Genomic DNA, 17,564 nt, shown 5'->3' with positions numbered 1-17,564 from the left:
CCAAGAGGAGGAGGGCTTGGATGACGCAAGCTCGTGTGTTGGCACGTTGCCACAGTGACGGCATGACTCACCTTGAGGTCCCTGTGCACAATGTCATGCTGGTGGATGTGGCTGACGCTTTCCAGGATCTGATTGATGCAATGACTGAGAAACAGAAAGCAGGGAGGAGGAAAAGAAGGTTGGATTAGGGAGAGATACCCAGGCATTAGTACAAGGATCTAACTCCAGATAGAAGACTGGGAGCTAGAAATCCAGCTGCAGGATCTGGCCTGTGCAGACAGACTGAGATTTGCACAGAGATATACTCTGGTTTGTTTTGTGGTTCTCAAAGCTGCCAGAGAAGCTTTCCAAGATGGGAATGAAAATACATTTACCATGTTATCCAAATGCCAAAACAAATTTCCTGAAGCTGAATGTGTGTGTGTGTGTGTGTTCAAAGAAACAGTTACTTTTAAAATTCTCATAATATTACAATATTACCGTTGTACTGTATTTGTGATCAAATAAATGTAGCCTTGGTGAGAACAAATCTTACCAACCCTATACTTTTGAACAATCGTGTATATCTATATCCCAGCAATGCTACACAGATGTGCATTTGTTGCTCTGACAGACTTGCACCGTAGAGGTCTTTCCACAGACAGTGAGAGGACAGAAATAATGAGCACCGGTGGAGCAGGAATGCTTATAAATGCAGTGAGTGGAGCCGCTCATTACAGAGCTCTGAAACCTGTTCGAAAGGTCATGACCTGAGGACCTGTTGGGTGGGGGTGACATCTCTCTGAAGGTTTCTTTTGTTTGTTTGGTAGAATACTTGAAAAATTACAGATTTCTGAATGATTCGGTTTATGTATTCCTGTGGCTCAGAGGTAGCGCATTGCGTTAGCAGCACAAAAGTTTGTGGGTTCAATTCCAAAAGAACACACATACTGATAAAAAATAAAATAAAATATGAATGCACTTGTAAGTCACAAAAATGCATAAATGTAAATGTAAAGAGAGAGCAAAAAGAGAGCTTGCAGAAATACAAGCAACATCGGTTGAGTAAAGAAAGTGCCCCATTAGATATTCCCTAAAGCTCTCTTGAGGAAGGATGGCGAGAAAGGCATTTCTTGTGTCCAAATTTGGCAAAATCTGTGTACTGCATTCCATTCCTTCCCATTACGGAGGCACTTTCCAGTAAAAACTCTCTCTGTTCTCCCTTGATGCAAACTCTCAGAAGCAGCCTTCATGTTGTAAGACTGGAGAGTGTCTTCCAAAAGTAATTGCAAAGTGACACTAATTTTGTTATTCTGGCTTAGTGCTGAATATGAAGTGGAAATGGACTGAAGTGTAGACAGTCAGCTTTAATTTAAGGGGACGCCTATCCCGGCAACAGGTTAAAAATAATACCTCATTGCAGGCCAGCTACCATCCCTGTTAAAGCACTAAGAGCATTTACATAACTTGACATTATTTGAAATAAAATATCATGTTCAGTAATTAGTTGCATAACCCTGACATTTAATGATTGTCTCGCTGTCTGGGAGCAAAGGGCAGCGTTAGAGACAGAATAATTTTTCTTTTTGAGGGCTTACAAAAGTGGTACAGTGATGGCTGCAGAAAGTATTATCATGGAACTTTGAATAGAGGAAAAACTATAAGATTGATGCACCATAGTATTAAAAATCCACACACTAATGCCTAATACAGTAGCTTTGTGGAAACTGTGATACATTTTTTGTGTTCTTTGAAACATACAAATGTCGCTTTAATGCATTCTTGCTGAATAAAGGATTCAGTGACTCCAAACTGAAGCCCCAGTAGTGTATATTATAAGTGTCAAATAAACAATGATATGATTTTTGGCAGATTTTTAAACTTACCTTGCATCTGCTTCACTGTAATATTCTCTTGCGACGATGTCTTCAAACAACTCTCCACCAGTTACGCTACAAGAAGAAATAAAGGCTTTATCAAGAGCTCAAAGTATGGAGAACCCACAGCGGTTCCATTCAGCTATAAACTATAAAGAGCACAAGGCCTGTAGAGGAATATGTGGCTAATGGAGAGTTTTATGACCACGGGCCGGCACTCGAGTGTTGGGCGAGCGCTATCAGAGTCCTAATGATACAAGAGCCTTGAGAGAGGGCCATACAGTCACAATATACACACATACACTTACATGCAGTTAAGTAGAGGAGTCTACACCCTCAATACTGATAATCGTTTAACATGATGTAAACATAACTTAAGCAAAGGAGTTCAGAAATAAAGAAAAGTATTCTAGGATTTCTATGGTACAGAGAAACGGGCCTACTGGCTAGAAAATAAAGTTAAATTGTCATACTTCTATTACATTTTCTGGTAATTAACAGTTAATAACTGCCAAACAAGGCTTAAAAGGAAGTGGAAATTTTGAGTACACCGGCGTCAATCCTGTTTTACACAGAAGTGAGATGAAGATCACAGTGTCTGACTTCGATACTTACAGGTCAAAGACCAGGTAATGAAAGCCTTCTTCTGAGATACTGTCATGGAGACGCACTGTTGAGGGAAAACAGAAAGAGAGAATGAGGGAAGGGAGAAACAACATAAGGATGAACAGAAGGAGCTTTTCTCCTTTTCTTGACCTGCCCATGAAGTCATCCTCATTAGTTCTATTACAAATCCCGAACTTGCTGCCTAATGGCTTCTAAGGCAGCATCCTAGCTGAAACGTACCTCATAACTAACCCATTTAAAACGTATATAAACTTCAAATGCCACACAAAGAAAACTCTTGACTGTAATTATGGCAGTGCTGCTGCAATTGTTTCCTCTGTGAAGGATACATGCGACAAATCATATTAGATGGCAATTAAGACAAATATTTTTATCTTTGGGAAAACTACTTGATACATTTTACACTGTGCAGTTATGACCTGTGAAAATAAATACATTTGAACAATGCCCACTTGGAACTTCGGTCTTTGCATTACAGAGGGAGCGGTGGCATTGCAAGTAAGGCAAGGAACATTTGTTATCCTGATTGAAGGTAATGAATTTGTCATCGGTAGTTACAGATTTGAAACAGTGCACCTGCCAGATCTCACACACACACACGCAGCCATTAAGAGACCCCCAGCTCGTTCTCATTGTGTGTGGGTCCGTGTAAATGACAGCGTGCATTAATCTCAGCCAATGTGAGGGAGGTGGCTGTGCTAGAGGAGGGCAGAGACGGCAAAACAGAAATATATTATCTCCACATCCACCCAGGATCACCCGCAGCGCTGACACAAACACACACATTCTGACAGGAGGACTGGGTTTTAACACAATTCAGACTGAAGGTGCTGTGAACAGTGTTTAAATAGAGAGTGATTTTAACAGGTCGGCCTGAGAGAAGTGTGGATAGAGCCGATGTTTTGTGTTGTACTCCAATAAAGATGACACTCTCTGAACTAATTGCCCTAATGTTTTTGATTTGAACTAGTTCTATGTTTTACTTGTATAGCACTAAAAGGGGAAAAAGCAATAACACTAATCGAAACGCATGAATATGTGAGTTTTGCATCGGTGTAGCTGTGAATGTTTATAAAATATATGTCTATATAAAATAAATAACAAAAGTAATATACACGCACACACACAACCATTCAATTAAATTAACTAAACTGATCAAAAGTGAGAGTAAAGTAACTTAATGTTAATGTATAAAGATTTCTATTTCAAACTAATATGGTTAAAATAATTGTTTTTATTGTATTGTTTAATCAAATAAATGCAGCCTATATGAACAGTGGAACATTTTATATTCCTCCCCCACCCCCAGACATTTACTTCTCTTTATCTTTTGTTCTTTGGTTACCAGTGAAGTGATATCAAACAGCTCAACATCTTTTTCGAATGCCAGTACCAGACACATAAATCAAATCTTTTATTTTATTGGTAAGGGAAGTTTTTTGCTTAGAGGAAAAACACCAGCACTGGGTGTGGGTTACTGAAGAGCTCCACAGGGATGCATGGTTCCTTTCTAACATATTGTCACACCAAAAATGCATGCCTGAAGACATAGCACTGCGTGAGATAACATTAAGAATGTATGTAGATGCATGTGGGTTGTGTGTGACAGGCTTCTATCATTCCATCAGCTCTTGTTGTGTGTCTGTGGGCCGACGGCAGTCATGTGTTCATATCTGCTGGTTTTTTGAAAGAGGGTTCATGGACAACAAACCCTACTATTGATAACCTGTACAAAGGCTGTAAGGTCCCTGTATGTATTGTGTAAATGTATGTCCAAGACAAAAGGAGAAGAAATTAACAAGTGTGTTAGCTTGAGTCTTTGTCAATCAAAGGCGATCTGCTCCTTAAGAATGCTCTCTCTCTCATACCCACACTTGACTGCTCTTTTTGTTAGAAGTTTATTGGCAGTCCATGCAGAAAACATGACAACCTGAGAGAGATAGAGAGAGAGAGAGAGAGAGAGAGAGAGAGAGAGAGAGAGAGAGAGAGAGAGAGGAGGAAGAAAGGGCCGTTCAAGATGGCTAGACAATAAAATGGTTCAAAAGACCGGTTTAGGCCGCTGGGAATGGAAGGGAGGGAATACATGAGAAAGAAAAAAGTGAGAGAGGAAAGACAAGAGCGTATAAGGGTGGGAAAGGACAAACACTTCCTAGAAAGAAGAAAAACAAGGCTACAAAAAAGGAGACATCAAGCAGAATGTCTGAGCTTCTGTTTGTATTACAAGAAAAATATGATTTATGCTGCCAAGTATGAAAAAGCAACTTTAAAGTATCTAAATCTGTGTTTTTTGGAGGTTAGATGTAGAGCCCTGCCGATATATCATTTTGCCTATGTGAGCTTGTTGCCGATATATCGGTATCTGGGAATATCCCGATATGAACCCTTTTTTCCCCCAGAACATATAACGAACAACATTTTTTTTTTTTAAATGGTGTAATTACTTTGTCCAGCAGCTCCATTGTTTGCTATTGGTGACCTGGATGAAATGCTTTAAAACTTAAATCCAAGGAAAACCAATGAAAATTTGAACGGCCATATTTCCATAACGGCACGGCGAATCCGCACCAAATTCAGGGGATCTCTTCAGCTAGAGGAACCCTATCAAACACAATCGTAGTGTATTTCTAGAGGTGAGGTCCTCTTTAGAATGAGTCCACCCTTAGGCTACAGTAGATGGGGAACCGATTGCTCCTCCATGATATTTTGTAAACTGACACAAAAAAACTGCACAGATGCAGATATTATAACAATCTAGCGATAAACATAGACCTTGTCCTCTGAGGATTGAAGAACACGCTGAAAGACGAGGAGAAGCCGATTTAAATTTAAATGGGAGAGGCAATCACAAATTTGCATTAACCTACAGTTTATGAAGCTAATCGCAAAATTGTAGGGGGGCTGAGAAGTCATTTATAGCCCCACTAAAAATGGCCTAGCAGTGCCCATGCTTCTAAATCCTCTGAATAGACAAATAAAATTACAAAATACCCATCTCGACAGGTAAACCCAGTCAGTTATGTCTCAAGTGAGCAAAAACAGCTGAGAAAAAAATGGGATGTGATGTGAAACATTATATTGGATCTGTGCATCAGGTCTTAAAGGGACAGTGGCCTATAAATACTGCTGCAGTCATTAATGATCATCAAACAACAAAACAGCTGTGATAAAGATCTATATTTGATTTATACAGATTTAAACACTATGCAAATGTTATTTTCCCTAATTACTGAATTTCTGTATTTGAATATTTCCGACCTTATTTTATTTGTAACATATTGTGTTGTATTTATCTATGCTTGTAATTTGTGTATTTGTTCTTATTTTTACATGTCTCTTTAATCATGTTTAAAATGTCTTAGTTAATCTAGTAGTATTTGCTGTGGTATTAAAGTAGTACTTCGCTTTAAGTAATAAATGGAAAGCAAGTTAAATTGAAATATTTTATGAATTAAAACATATGATGATCCGAAAAATTATCCTATCCGTGGGTCAAAAACTGTAATATGATTCGAATCATGAGATTTTTTGATCGGTTGAACAAGTATAATATACACAAAGAATATTGGCCGATATATCAATATCAGTTTTTTTTTTAACTCCCTAATATTGATATCGGCACCAAAAACCCCATATCGGTCAGGCTCTAGTTAGCGGTCACTGATACCAAACACCACCGGTGACTGTCACATGAATGATTGTGACTACTAGGGAGTGATAACCAATGAACAATTACTAACATTTAGATTTATACTCGCATAAAGCTATAGTATGAAGACTTGGAATGGCCAAAGTCATCCAAACCTTTTTTTGGAGCCTTTCGGTTTACAGTAAATTGAACATTGTGTCTGACACCTTATTTTGTGAGGGAAAGTAAATGCTGACAAATTGCCACTTCTGTGTGAATTATCTCTGTTAAATTAGCTTGTGGTATGTGTCATGGAAACACAGTTAAAGGAGATTTTATTGAACTGTCCCAATCATTGGTTTTAATCCTGCTGAAGTCTTCAAAATCACCAAACACTTTATAATGTTTTTTGCTCTTGGGGAATTATCTAATTACCCTCAGTGCCAAATGTCACCATCCTGAAACATCTTAGCCACTGACATTTTCCTGTCTTCCACAGCACCGTGTTGTTCTCTCACAGAAGGGAACCTGAAGGGATGATGCCTGTGCTATTTTCATGATTTTGCATGAGGTGCAGATTTTGTCTGTGTGCTCGGTCTTGTCAGCCACATCCTTTCTCATGCCATGCAAATAATCTTGGGTTGAATGTGACTAGAATCTTTGTACAGTTGGTCTCACTGTGTACAGACATACACACACACTATTGTTCTTAACTACTGAAGGGAGAAGAGGCATGTTGCATGCCGGACTTGAATCTGCACCCCCTTCATGGGAATATTGCGCACAAACCAAGTTGTTGAGACTCACCTATGTTGGGATGTTTAAGCAGACGGCAGATCCTGGCCTCTCTTTCTAGCTTCTGATGATCTGAGGATCAAACACAGAAAGAACAATTCAGCACATCTAACCCCAGCACCTCCACAAGTGTCAAAACAAACATTATCACGCTCAAAAGTTAAGATATATATAATTTTTTTTCAAGATGTTGTTTGATCAAAATTACAGTAAAAAAAAAAAAAAAATAATATATATATATATATATATATATATATATATATATATATATATAAATAATTTGAAATACTGTTACAATTTAAAATAACTTTTTTATTTGAATAGAATTTAAAACAATTTATTCTTAAGATGCTGAATTTTCAGCATCATTACTCCAGTCTTCAGTGACACATGAATCTTCAGAAATCATACTAATTGCTGCACAAGAAACATTTCTTATTATTAACAATGTCAAAAAATAAAAAAATAAAAAAAAGAGAAATACTTCATATTTTTTGTGCAAATCATGATTTTTTTGTCCATTACTCAAAAGTACAGCAGTTCTTAAATGTTTTTACTGTCACTTTTCATTCATTTTCTGACAAAAGCAAACAAACAAACAAACAAACAATAATAATCTTTTTGACCTCCATATTTCTGAACTACAGTGTCCATTGTCACACAGAGCTATTGTTCAGCTTCATCAGACTTGAGAGCACAACTCATATGGATCACTTTCATGATGTGTTTACTGCTTTTTGCTCATTTTGGAGCTTGACTGGCTCTTTTCACTTTCATTACACGGAAAAGAGTGATGTGATCAAATAACCCTGAGACATATATAATTCCCAGGTGTAAACAGGACCTGTAATTTGGACCAATGCAACCGTTCAGTGACATATAATCAATATCAAGCCTACTGCCCAACACTTAGTAAGGACAGCAGTTAATGACTGTGCATACATGTAATGGGTATGAAGTAAAGATGTCCACTCTATAAAGAAAGCGGCGGAGATTAATATAACTCTCCATCCTGGAATAATGAGCATCGATCTCTAAAAGGATACAAGGTCATAGCCTTTTGGGAAACCTTTAGAGAGCTTTATGAGAGGGAAATCAAACAGACACACACAAACTGCTTCAGCAGCGTAAATACACAATAGAAATCTATAGTTATTCTCAGCCCATAAATAATAATGTTACACACGACCATTTAGGTTAGAGAAAGGGCAGGGCTTTTAATGCAGGCCGACTGCAGGGCTGTTGGTTTCTGGTGCTATGTATACTTAAATCAAGAAAGTCATTGATGCTAAAAAAAAAAAAGGGCAAGCATCTTAACTAGAGTTGTCTACATGACGCCAGACTAAGAGAGTGAGTTCAAAAGAATGCACACGTGGACTCGAACACACAGTCATCTGCAGCAGCAGGGATCTGCTAGTAGGAATTCAAATCATGAACTCAATGCAGACACACCTGCTGGGTCAGATCAGTCTCACATAAACACACACCGCTCTTACACATAACATATCCTCTGTGCCGAGTGTGTGCTACTCATCTGAAACCAGCCAGACCTCACACTAAAGAAAATCTGACAAAATATAATAACAGATGAAGAAAGTATGAATGTCCGAGGGAGGAAATTATGTACGTGTGTTATGTTCCTTTCACAGGCCTTCATAAGGTCCAGCCACAATCTCTATGGGCCGAGTTTGTGAATGCATGTGGCTCTTTTACCCAGAAAGCATTCAATCCTTCTGACAGCCCCAAAGCATGATTCTCAGAAATGACATCAGCCTCAATCTTGAAGTATCAAACATTCATCTAAAAAACCATCACCACTACACTATACTAGCAGTCACACAGCCTTAGCATTCACTGTATGAACACACACACACAGGTTTCAGACTTTAAGTGATGATGTTTTCATGATATACAAATGGATGTGGGTGTAGGATCACTGGCTTAAAGCTTTTCTGAGAAGTGTGATCAAATAAACATCCCTCTGAAAGCGTGAACGGTGACTGCTGTGAGTGATGTGTGTTTGTGCGTATGGTTTACAGCAGCAGATGTTTTTATTACCTAACAGAATTAATGCAGGACATTTAATATTCAGCCCTGCCACGGCTCCTATAACAGTTAATCTGAACATGAGAGAGGACTGTACGACTGTTGGCATGCAATGACTTAATGCAATGAAAATAATCACGCACAAACGAAACGCTTTTGAGTATGAGCTATAAACCACCTTGTTTTTATCATTTGCTGCAGCTTCCACATACAATTCATCCACAACATTATAAATCAAGTTTGAAGAGGAATAAACACCAATCCACTGATAGCTGGGATCTGATGCAAACGATAAAGGCTTTCTAGAAAGAGAAATGGCTTTGAGTGGCATACTCCTCCCTTGTGTGCGCGCTCTTGTTTTCTTCTTTTTATCCCATTACAGAAGAGCTAAATAAATGATGTTATTCGCTGACCATCTTTAAAATCCAATTGGGCTAAGTGCTGGTTTCTCACGGTGCGGTCGGGTCCGTGATGTCAAAGACTCTCAAAGAGAGAAAGAGAGAGAGATTCAGAAAGCAGGAGCGAGAAACTGACTGAGATAAACGGTAAATGAAACATTAACAGGTGTGTAAGTGTCCTGAGATTGGATCAGCATAAAACTTTTATATCATAATGAGCACTGACAGGATATGATGAACTGATTATAGACCAGCAACTGTATTTAAAACACACACACACACACACACACACACACAAAAGAACCAACAGATGGCAGGAACTTTCCATAACAAATGCATTACAAAAAAGTATCCATTTTCTAAAATGGTCAGTGGAGATGACTTAATACAATTTAAAACTATTATTTGTGTAATTCTTCAATAACCATTAAAAATAAAAGTGCCCATTACTTAGATTGCTTAATAATGATAGACTGCTGTTTAAAAGTGTGGACTTGGGGAGATTAGAAATCTTAGCAAGTCTGCATTTGTTTGTACATTAATATGTATTATGAAATTTTGGTAAAACAATAAATGTTGTACAGTATAATATAGTGTGTAATATTGTTTTACTACTGTACTAATAATGTGTGGACAACTGCTCAATATTTTTGTGGAAATGCTGGTACATTTTTCAAGATTCTTTGATGAATCGAAACTTCAAAAGAACAGAATTCCTTTTGTATTATTATAAATATCTACAGTCACTTTAGATCAATTTAATGCATCCTTACTGAACAAAGTATTAATTTCTTACTGACCCAAACCTTTTGGACACTACAGTCAGGATTATTCATACAAATCAACATAGCAGGCAGCACTAGTACGAACAGATGCAGTATGGGCCAGTCACCTCAAATGCACCCATGGGAGGGTGTAAGTCTCTGTGGTCAAGCTCACAGTGCAGAGAAAAACACATGTAGAATTAGGTGAAAGCATGCAAAAGAGGAAGGAAACCTGCTGCCTCATGCCTTAACTGCTTTTATCAATTCAACACAAGCATGCAAAACGTACCATGAATATATTTACCCCACTGTATGGATTTCAATTAAAACAGTATGGGTGCCATGCAATGCTATAAGTCTCATTTCTGTTCTGGATTTGTAAACAGATGCTACACAGCAAAAAACAAATGGCTCAGTTTCATTTATTTAGGTCCTACAGAACTGAAAAACACATTGAGCAAATGTGTGCACATATGCACAAGCTGCTCTCACAGATCCTTTCACATCACAGGACACAAGGCACGATATTGTAGGTATCGGCACTCATTAAGAGCACAGGCAGTCATCACAGACTCTGAACAGATAGTAGGGTAAGGTAAGTAGGGTAAGTAGGGTAAGTAGACACGTTTTCATGGCCCAAACAGTTACAAATACGCTCATGCATGAACTAAAAGTGAGCTATTGTGGAGTGCACAGAGCTCTGATCAGAGACACATGCAGAGGCAGTTATTTTGCCACTTGAGGCAATGGTATTGTACTGGCATTCTTTTCAGATCAGCGTCAGGGTAGATGGAAGGGCTAAAGTGACATTAAAGTGACGTTAAAGGTTGAATCTTTGAGTACAAAGACGCAGGGGTTGTGCGAGGTCAATTCTCAGCAGGTAAACTCCAGGAGAAAATGTCGGAGGCTCCAGGGAAGACTCTGGCATCTTGGCCAGGATCAGGTCTCTTCTCCCAGCACACGAGCTACAGGAAGATTTCTAATAACTTGGATTTATCATAGTAGTGGTGATGTAAACATTACCTCTTGGTCAATCAAGACATACATATTTAACTTTAAGTTACACATACAGCTTACTCGGACACACACACACACACACACACACACACACACACACACACACACACACACACACATATATATATATATATATATATATATATATATATATATATATATATATATATATATATATGTGACCCTGGACCACAAGACCAATCTTAAGTCGCTGGGGTATATTTTTAGCAATTGCCAAAAACTTAAAAGCAAATACAATGGCATTCAAAAGCTTGGCATCAGGAAGTTATTTTATTTAAGAAATGAACATTTTTATTCAGCAAGCATGCATTATTCTTCAACGTATAGAAAATTGCAGTAATGTGATGTATACTGCTCTACTCTATATAAACGCTGTTTTATCACAGGTTTCACAAAAATATTCAGCATCACAAGCATCAATCAACTAAAAATAACCAAAACTAAATAAGTATTGTTTCTTTAGTACCAAATCAGAATAATAAGTAATGACTTGAGAAATGGCTGCTGAAAATTCAGTTTTGTCATCACAGGGTGTAAATTATATATATATAAAAAAATATTTTTTAACCTGTCATAATATTTCACAATATTATATTTTTCTGTATTTAGTGTATATTTCATATAATATTTTAACAAATTGCTTTAGTACAATAACACAACAGCTGATTTCATTTCATTTTATTCTTTTTGCTCGTTCTTTTAGCTAATAATCATTTCAGCGCTCCTCTCCTCAGCACCCCAGAGACGTGCCCTTTCTACTCTGCCTGTCTGCTTGCTTTATTTTTTCATCCTCTTTTGGCTCATCAGCGCTGACCTTAGTGTCCTCACTGTTTACAAATCATTGGCTAATGCTGGTCGAAGTCACTTCTCGGTCTTCTCGCTCCCCGTCCCTCCCTTTTTCCTTTTCTATCCGTCAGTTCTTCACAGCATGGTAGAGTGTCATCGTCAACTTGACTCATTTGTCACATACATGCCCATCTCTTTGACATGTCCTGCCCGGTCTGTCCAGTCCTGGCCCCTTTCTGATTTCCCCCTTTACGATTCTTTCTTTTGCTGTCGTGCAAAAACTGACATTTCCTTCATGAACAAGTGCAGATATCTAGGTCTCTGGTGGCAATTTAACAGATGGTAGGGATGCACGATTATGACAAAAATCATGATTGCAGATTATTCACTTGAAATTGTAATTGCAATTATTAATTACGATTATTACAATTTGCACTGAATGATGTTTATACCTTAGTTTGATGCAATTGCATTTTGATTTTTATATGACAATAAACCATCTGAAACACTTTAACTTAAAAACTTTTAGTGCATTTCTATAATGTTAAGCCCCAAATGTCAACTATACATTGGATTGGTTTAAATAATGTAAAAAGGTAAAAGTAAAAAATATGAATGGTATTATAATGTTGTACTAAAACTAAAATTAAAATAACGGGAAAAACCCTTAAAATAACATGCAGAAAGAAAAAAATGCATCTTAAGTAAACAGAATGACATAAGTGTACTTTGAATGATTAAGTAATCGTGGCATTCATATTTGTAATCGCGATTAGAAATTTGATTAATTCTGCTGCCAAAGCAGAATGTTTTTTTTTCTTCTTTTTTTTTCAAAGGGAGGCACTGTACCCTTATTACAGTGAGAATAGGGGCTTTCACCCGGCGAAGTTCTAGGGACTAGCCAGGAAGTTATTTCCTAGAGAATTTCTCCCTTGGGCCTTTTTCCTGGTTGCATTCACACCGGCAGCAGGAACTCTGAAGTGGACGACAGCGATGTCTTTTAATAACAGGGATGGAAATGTAAATGCACAATTTATGTGATTGCAAGAGCTAAAAGTTTTTTTAATGACAAGTTGCAGTGTTACATATCATCGAAGCTGAGAAAAGAACAACACTGCAGACAACAGGTAAATGCTGTTATCGCAGTTTTCAATATACATGGAGTAAATGCCAGGTGGCCGGTGTTTCGCATGCGTTTAGCCAATCAGCCTACACTTACATCTCTGATAGTTCCTATAGAACTGTTTAAGACCCCACTCTGAATTAGGAGCTAATTTAGTTCGTCCAAATGGAGTTCCTAGTAAGTGTCTTACTTAAAGGTATGATATCTCATGATAACAGGGTTTGAACCAGCACGCACCTGATTATCACACCTGAGACAAGGCTACAGCAGCGTGCTTCAGAAACCCTCCACCTTCCCCAGCTCCACTTGTATAGATTTGCTAACGAGGAAATATCATGTATGTTATATACATATATATGTGTGGCAGCAGTATTTCCTACATGCTGTCTGTCAATGTACTGGCAGTAGCAGGTCTCACCACTTGCTCTCCTGTAGTAGCAGCATAGCAGACCTACTCTGCTAAGACCAAACACATTAACATTGCCAACATTACCATGCTAAACATTCGGAAAGTTGTCATGACAGAATGACTGATCCTGAGATCAAAGACACTATTTGATGATGACACAAATGTGCATTATTGTTGGATAATTCTGGAACTGACTAGAGGCTGAATCCTGACAGACCACTTCTGTCAATCTGCCAAATTGACACTGACAGGAACACATATAAATGGCCAAATATTGGCTGATTAATATTGAAGTAATGGACTGCAGTACTTAAATTCTCTCTCAGATATCCAGCCCAGCTATGACGCAGCAAGTTTTCTCTCGACAGTGACATATCACACTCAACCCAGACACAAAATTAAAAATGTGGTAGGTAAATTTAGCATATAATCGTTCACTTTTCCTGCTCCTTCCTTGTGATTAAATATTGAGAAACCTGAAACATGCCGTGACCATTTGATACTATATTTTACTTGAACAATGTTTTGTTAAAATTAAAGATAATAAAAAATGAAATCTCCCTTTTAAGCAGTTTCAAATGCCAAACACTGTAAATATCAAGATACATCAAGAATATTGATCAAAAGGCTGAAAAACATACATTGTTCTTATGAACTATGTTTTGGAAGAAGTGAAGTCACTGAGGGCAGGAGTGGGTGTGAGACGGTTCTTTCTCTGGGGTAAACAGAGTGATTTAGACAGGGTGACACTGCTGGAAGCGACAGTGAGAGGGAAACCGCTTCTACCTGGAACCAGATCCAGTCGCCTCTTATTAATGCAGTGAATTCAGAACAAAACGAGCCCTCCAACAGCAGCAATGCCTGAGAGAAAAGGAGTGTGTGTGTGTGTGTGTGTGTGTGTGTGTGTGCGCGCGCATATTAGAAAGGTGTGTAAATATACAGGAATGACTGAAAGAAAAAGGTAAATCACACGTGTGTGTTTTAATTAAGTCCATTCCTCTACCACACTTTATCACTGTTTTGACAAAAGTGATATCCACACAAGCGAGCTATGAGCCAAACAGTCAGAGAGTAAATTAAAATGACTTCAGTGAGACACACACTCCAGTACTCAGGAAAGCAGCACAATTTGGTTTTTCAGCTCAACCAACCAGGCTTCGCACTGCCGGAATAAACAACCAAAAACAGCTCCCAATATCCAAAGCATGAGAAACACCACAGCTCGGCCGGCCCATCCCATCAAATTCCTGCAAATACAAGACAGCCAGCCATCTGATGTTCTCCAGAGAGCACACACTCCCACAAACAGAGGCCATAGGGTCTGTGTCACTTTTAAAAACAGCTTAAGGTGCTTTGGCAGGGATGTCTGATGATCCCTGGCCATCGTACTACTAATCCACCACACGGAGCTTTTCTCACACTGATGACTGCAGGGGGTGTGGATGAGCAGCTGTCTGTACACACACACACACACACACACACACACACACACACACACACACACACGTTTATAATAACATTATATCCTCTCCAGCCACCAGGGTAACACTCACCTGACTTCTCTTTCTGTCCATATGCTTTCCTCCACTTCTCTCTATCATTCAATCTGTCTCAGAAGGTGTGCGTGGCACTTTTTCTACAGCTATTGGAAAAGTCAAACAGGTTGTGTGCTCTTGAGGACTACGGTCTACTTGAAAATAACTGAATGATGTCAAACAAAGATTGTGAACAGACAAACAATTGATAATAGTGACTAAGCACTCACTCTCTGTAATATTTCACATTTTGACTATCGATGGCAGATATATGTATGGAAAATCACATAGACCAAAATCTACTAGCCATCTTATTTTATAAGTGAGTGTATGTTTATGGGAGCAAGTCGTGTCTCATCAGAGACGATCCCTGCGTCAGGGATGTTGCAGGACTGGGTGCAGTCAGCGGTTAACACAGCTCCGCACACACTAAGACACATATCTTGTTTGACAGATGTGTTATAAGTCGTTAAACTACGATGAAATTCAACGTAAAGGAACGCGATGTATTTCTGAGATCTTTTTCTACTGATGAGCAAACAAAGATCCAGTCAGATAAACACATTGTGGTTGTTACAATAGCCACTAAGATCACATGTTTGCTTACCACTTCACAAATAAGTAAAAAAAAAAAAAAAAATTCACAGCTTTATCAGCTATTCTGTAGAACAGCAATATGCATGGCTGGCTGCAAAACCGTTCACCCCGAAATAGATATTCAATCACATTCATGTTGTTCAAAACTTGTATGACTTTCTTTCTTCAGTGGAACATAAAATATATTTTGAAGAATGTTCACGCTGCTCCAGAAGTGTACAGTCATCAGGGACCACCAAGCTCCATAAAGCATTATTAAAGCACCATAAAACTGGTCCATATTTCTCGCTGTACAGTATTAAAAGTTAAAACAAGACCATTAAAGATACTGTTCACCATAGTTTATAATTGAAGGTAAGTTGACAATCTTGACATCGGATAACTCAAGTTTATTGTATGGAACAGTACAGACAGACAGAACAGAAGAAATAAATTAATACAGGTTTGTGGTGACAGAAATATTTAAATGCCAAATTAACAAAAAATATGTTAAATGAGTCTTTTTGAACAATGATTACTGTAGCCTAGTGGTCATGGTAATATATTTCCTAATCATCATAATCTCATACTGATCAAAACTGCTAATTTTCCATGTCTGCTGGTGCTTCAGCGACGACAGTAATGCTGCAGAAATACACCGGCAGAACGGACAATCCTACTTTTGATTCAATCAGTTAGACAGGGAGTCTTTGATCTGCAGCACATTAATAAAGTACATGGGGATAAGCAGCAAAGGATCTTAAACTTCTCAGCATAAAAAAAAAGGACAGACTCACTACTAACTTGGCATGAGCCAAGCTAAAAGAGCCAAGCCTGCGTGCTTCTCTCAGCTCAGTAAGTCTAAAATGGATGTGTATCAGCGGTGTGATCAAGTCCTGGTGTTGTGTAAGGGCAGAATGGTTAACTTCAGGTTAAGGTCGAAGGATGCCGGCCCCCAGAGAGGATTCAATAATTACCTGAGCAAAACAAGTCTGCAAGCTTTCATAGCATTCAGAGGTACAGCAAACTCTTTCACTAAGACTAGATGTCCATCAACTGACCATCTGATTATAGTGAGGTCATCTAGTTTTTGTTTAAGCTTTAATGTTTTATAGCTTCTCTGAGAGATCGGAGCGTGCCGAGTCTGACTGCATGTTATGCTTTAGCATGTTGTTAGACTGTCAGCATGGTAAACACTCAGAGAGCTTGTGTCTCCAAATTCATCCCCTTTAATAAAGCATCACTACAGACATTAAAGCACAGTTTGTCAAACAAACACACCACCTTCTACAATAATAAATGGCTTCAAGATAATTGCTGTCGAACTTTTAATCGCCTGCTGAGAACAGCATTCCCCTTATGATGTATAATCTAAAGGTCTACTTTTTTTTGGAGAACTAATCACAAAATAATGCATTATGGTGATAGTTTTGTGCTTCAGGGAAACCTGGACTCATAGTCTTCTCTGTATATTAAAGAGGTCATATGATGCTCTTTTAAAGATGATTATTTTGTGTATTTTATTCATTCATTTAGTCATTTATCAGACACTTTTATCCAAAGCGACTTACAAATGAGGACAACAGAAAAATTCGGAAGCACCAGATTGTCGTAGCAAAGTCAGAATGACCTCCTCTCCTGGGTTCACGAAACGGTGGTCCATTAAATGCGATGCTGTTCTGTTGTAAGTAATCTTAAAGATTCCTAAATGCATCTACTTTCGGAAAGGACAAATAAAGTGCATGTGCTTTCTCCTAGATACACACATCATCTCCCTGACATGGCTGCTTCAACACTAACTGTGTTTACCCGAACCACTTCTTTCTTTAAGTTGTGGCCTAGTGGTTAGAGTTTGACTCCTAACCCTAGGGTTGTGGGTTCAAGTCTCAGGCCGGAAATACCACGACTGAGGTGCCCTTGAGCAAGGCACCGAACCCCCAACTGCTCCCCGGGCGCCGCAGCATAAATGGCTGCCCACTGCTCCGG

At 38.4% G+C, this 17,564-nt stretch overlaps 1 protein-coding gene across 2 annotated transcripts in view; it reads right to left on the bottom strand.

The window, feature by feature from the left end:
* LOC113074893 (calcium/calmodulin-dependent protein kinase type II subunit gamma-like) overlaps nucleotides 1-17,564 on the bottom strand; it is a 42,916-nt gene that overhangs the window by 14,490 nt on the left and 10,862 nt on the right. For both annotated transcript variants that reach the window (XM_026247612.1, XM_026247613.1), the window contains exons 3-6: nucleotides 6,916-6,975; nucleotides 2,472-2,526; nucleotides 1,866-1,931; nucleotides 72-144 (exon numbers count right to left, since the gene is read on the bottom strand). In XM_026247612.1, the coding sequence (XP_026103397.1) occupies nucleotides 72-144; nucleotides 1,866-1,931; nucleotides 2,472-2,526; nucleotides 6,916-6,975 (254 nt within the window). The remainder of the gene's footprint in view (nucleotides 1-71; nucleotides 145-1,865; nucleotides 1,932-2,471; nucleotides 2,527-6,915; nucleotides 6,976-17,564) is intronic.

Source organism: Carassius auratus, unplaced genomic scaffold (assembly GCF_003368295.1).
Source record: "Carassius auratus strain Wakin unplaced genomic scaffold, ASM336829v1 scaf_tig00015590, whole genome shotgun sequence".
Lineage (NCBI taxonomy): Eukaryota > Metazoa > Chordata > Actinopteri > Cypriniformes > Cyprinidae > Carassius > Carassius auratus.
Note: the sequence above shows the minus strand (reverse complement) of the source record. Positions and strands in the feature narration are given on the sequence as shown.